Here is a 2,971-nt window from a genome sequence, read left to right as displayed (position 1 = left end):
GTAAAAATTAAAAACGTAAAATTAAAACAGAACACAAAGGATTCTGCGGTACACGTGTTTCAAGCTTTATATACAAACAGTCGTTGCATCATTATATGGGTATATAATTGATAGACAGGATGGTTTAAAGCTATCTTCAGCCGCAAATATGTTCTTTCCCAAGATTATATCACAAAGAAGAAATCACAATATATATATATATATATATATATATATATATATATATATACACATTAAAACAACTCAATTGCATTGTTGTCTGCTATTGTAGGCATCTATCCTTTCTTCAAATGCAGACATCTCATAACTTTTAGACATCAACGTTATCTATGACTTCAGTAAAGACAGCTCCTTGCATAGGATTGGTAAATTTTCATTTGGCAATATCAGGAGCCTTCTTCCAGTGGATGAATATACTAATTTTCCAGGCATACCTTATTCATGATGAACTTATAATTAAACAGTAGCTGACATAATCTAGTGAGCCAATCTTGTTTCTTATAACTTTCTTGTGTATCATAGACCTAGAGGTAGTTTCTTATGATTCTCTCATGTATTATAAAACTAGAGGCAGTTTATCATAAGTCTCATTGTCCAAATTATTTATTGGTCTTTTGTGTTGTTGAAAACCCAGGTTACTCTGTTTTAGTAGATTTAAGGCTCAATAATAGCTAACTGTTAAGGCAGATTATTAGTTGTGGCAATTCTGTGTTTGTGGACATATCCTCGAAGTTTTTGGCCTTAGAACATTCAGTCCCCACATGAGGTTTAAATAGGCTGGGTGACTATATAGATGTTCCCATGTTGATTTAGTTGCTTACCTTCTTTCAATTAGAGAAGAATCAATACCAATCTCTTTGATTAAATATCCTACACTAAAACTGTTCATACAATTATTAATTGATAATCTGGGGGTACCAAATATCATTAATATTATATTAATGAAAATAGACAGCAGAGAGACGAAATTCTAAAATACGGGACTAAATGTCTTTCATTATTTAGCTCTGTGCCTTTTTATATTATAACAGTTGTTGTTATTGATGTGTTGTTGTTGTCGTTGTTGCTCTAGTTTAACCTTACATCAGCTCTGAATAAGCTGAGCTATTATCAAAGACGAGCACCGTCCGAGCGTGATCATTGCTAGAGCAGCTGTCTGGCTTCCGTGCCAGTGGCACATAAGTAGCACCATTTGAGCATGATCGTTACCAGTGTCGCCTTACTGGCACTTGTGCCGGTGGCACGTGAAAAAACGTTTGAGCGAGGTCGTGGCCAGTGCTGCTGGACTGGCTCATGTGCAGGTGACACATAAAAAACACCATTTTGAGCATGGCTGTTGCCAGTACCACCCGACTAGCCCTCGGGCTGGTAGCACGTAAAAGTACCCACTACACTCTCAGAAGGAGTGGTTGACATTAGGAAGGGCATCCAGCTGTAGAAACTCTGCCAGATCAGATTGGAGCCTGGTGCAGCCTACTGGTTCGCCAGCCCTCAGTCAAATCGTCCAACCCATGCTAGCATGGAAGGTGGACGTTAAACAATGATGATGATGATGATGATTCTAGCTGTGATCAAACATGGTGTATCTGGGGCTATTTTGTCCAATATGCTCCAAAGTTGTTTTTTTTTTTTTTTGAGATGGTTGGTTATGTTTTAAGAAATACTTGGCTGTTATTTCTACCAAGCCAAACAACTATGTAGAAACTTTCTTGTCAGCTGTGATTTTACTGGCAGCAGACAAACAAAGTAAAGAGTTTCTTGAAGATGTTTGAGGAATTCAATTGCTATGAAAAGTGAAAAATCCCAAGCTGGGCTTCCTGTCCTTCCTGTCTAGATTTGCAAAGAAAAGCGAGATCAAATGCTGTTGTTGCTTAGGATACAAGTTAAGTTCAATGAGAACACAATATTTAATGTTGAAACATGGCAGGTTACAAAGAGCAAGAATTAAGTCTCAGACAAGGTATGACTGTGATGCAGTTTTGATTCTTGTTTGATGTAATCTCACTTTATTTCAAAAGCTTTGAAAAAGAGTTCATTACAGCATGAACATTGTGTGTAATGAAAAGAAATCTTTTGTCAACTTTGATCTAAAAACCACTAAAATCAAAGATGTTCCATATTTTTTTCAGGCACTGTGTATCATGGACTACACCAAATTCTTTCTTTGTTTATATACGAAAATGGAGAGGTTGTTTGATATAAGGGAGATTTGGCTGCTGCTTTTGATCAGTCTAACTCTATAGAGGCACCCTTTTTATTGGTTTCAAATGGTGGCATTGAACAAGGGTGCCTTTAGGCAAGTTCACTCTGTTGCAGGCATTGAAGTCAGGTCAAGAATTTGGTCTTTGGATAACTTCCTTCTTCCCACAAATCTCAGAGGCCCTTAAAAGGGTAATAGGCACAGCACATCCACTTCCGCCAAAGAAAAAAAAAAAATCGAAAGATAGAAAAGATAATAATATATGAATAACATAATGCAGTTATATAAATCTGGAACATTTACTAATTTTTGTGATGTTTCTATTTTCAGACCAAAAGCTATGCTGCCATACCACGGAATCGTAACCAAAAGAGACATACTGATTCTCATTTGATGAAATCAGCCAGTCAGTTTTATTTTGTTCTGGAGCCACAAAATGAATGGATAGCTTCAACAACATCAAGAAGTCTCCCACAGGTAATTATTGGTGTTCCATCTAATTAAACTGTATCAGGATAGGTGTATCAGCATCATCTGCCAAACTCTCATTCTTTACACAATTGCAGAGGCGTTTTCATTGTAATAAAATTCATTTCATCTCTCTAACTTCCTCTCTCTCTTTCTTTCTCTGTCTGTATATCTATCTATCTATCTATCCATCCATCCATCTCCATCCATCTATCTATCTATCTATCTATCTATCTATCTATCTATCTATCTATCTGTCTGTCTGTCTGTCTGTCTGTCTGTATATATATATATATATATATA

The 2,971-nt window shown here is 36.3% G+C and overlaps 1 protein-coding gene across 8 annotated transcripts in view; it reads left to right on the top strand.

The window, feature by feature from the left end:
- Positions 1 to 2,971, top strand: part of LOC106872895 (protocadherin beta-15) — a 178,625-nt gene that overhangs the window by 100,914 nt on the left and 74,740 nt on the right. For all 8 annotated transcript variants that reach the window (XM_052973036.1, XM_052973041.1, XM_052973040.1 and 5 more), the window contains one exon: positions 2,531 to 2,677. In XM_052973036.1, coding sequence (XP_052828996.1) covers positions 2,531 to 2,677 — 147 coding nt within the window. The remainder of the gene's footprint in view (positions 1 to 2,530; positions 2,678 to 2,971) is intronic.

The sequence above is a fragment of the Octopus bimaculoides genome, chromosome 14, assembly GCF_001194135.2.
Source record: "Octopus bimaculoides isolate UCB-OBI-ISO-001 chromosome 14, ASM119413v2, whole genome shotgun sequence".
Classification (NCBI taxonomy): domain Eukaryota; kingdom Metazoa; phylum Mollusca; class Cephalopoda; order Octopoda; family Octopodidae; genus Octopus; species Octopus bimaculoides.
The sequence above is the reverse complement of the archived record's forward strand: the minus strand, read 5'-3'. Positions and strand labels throughout refer to the sequence as shown.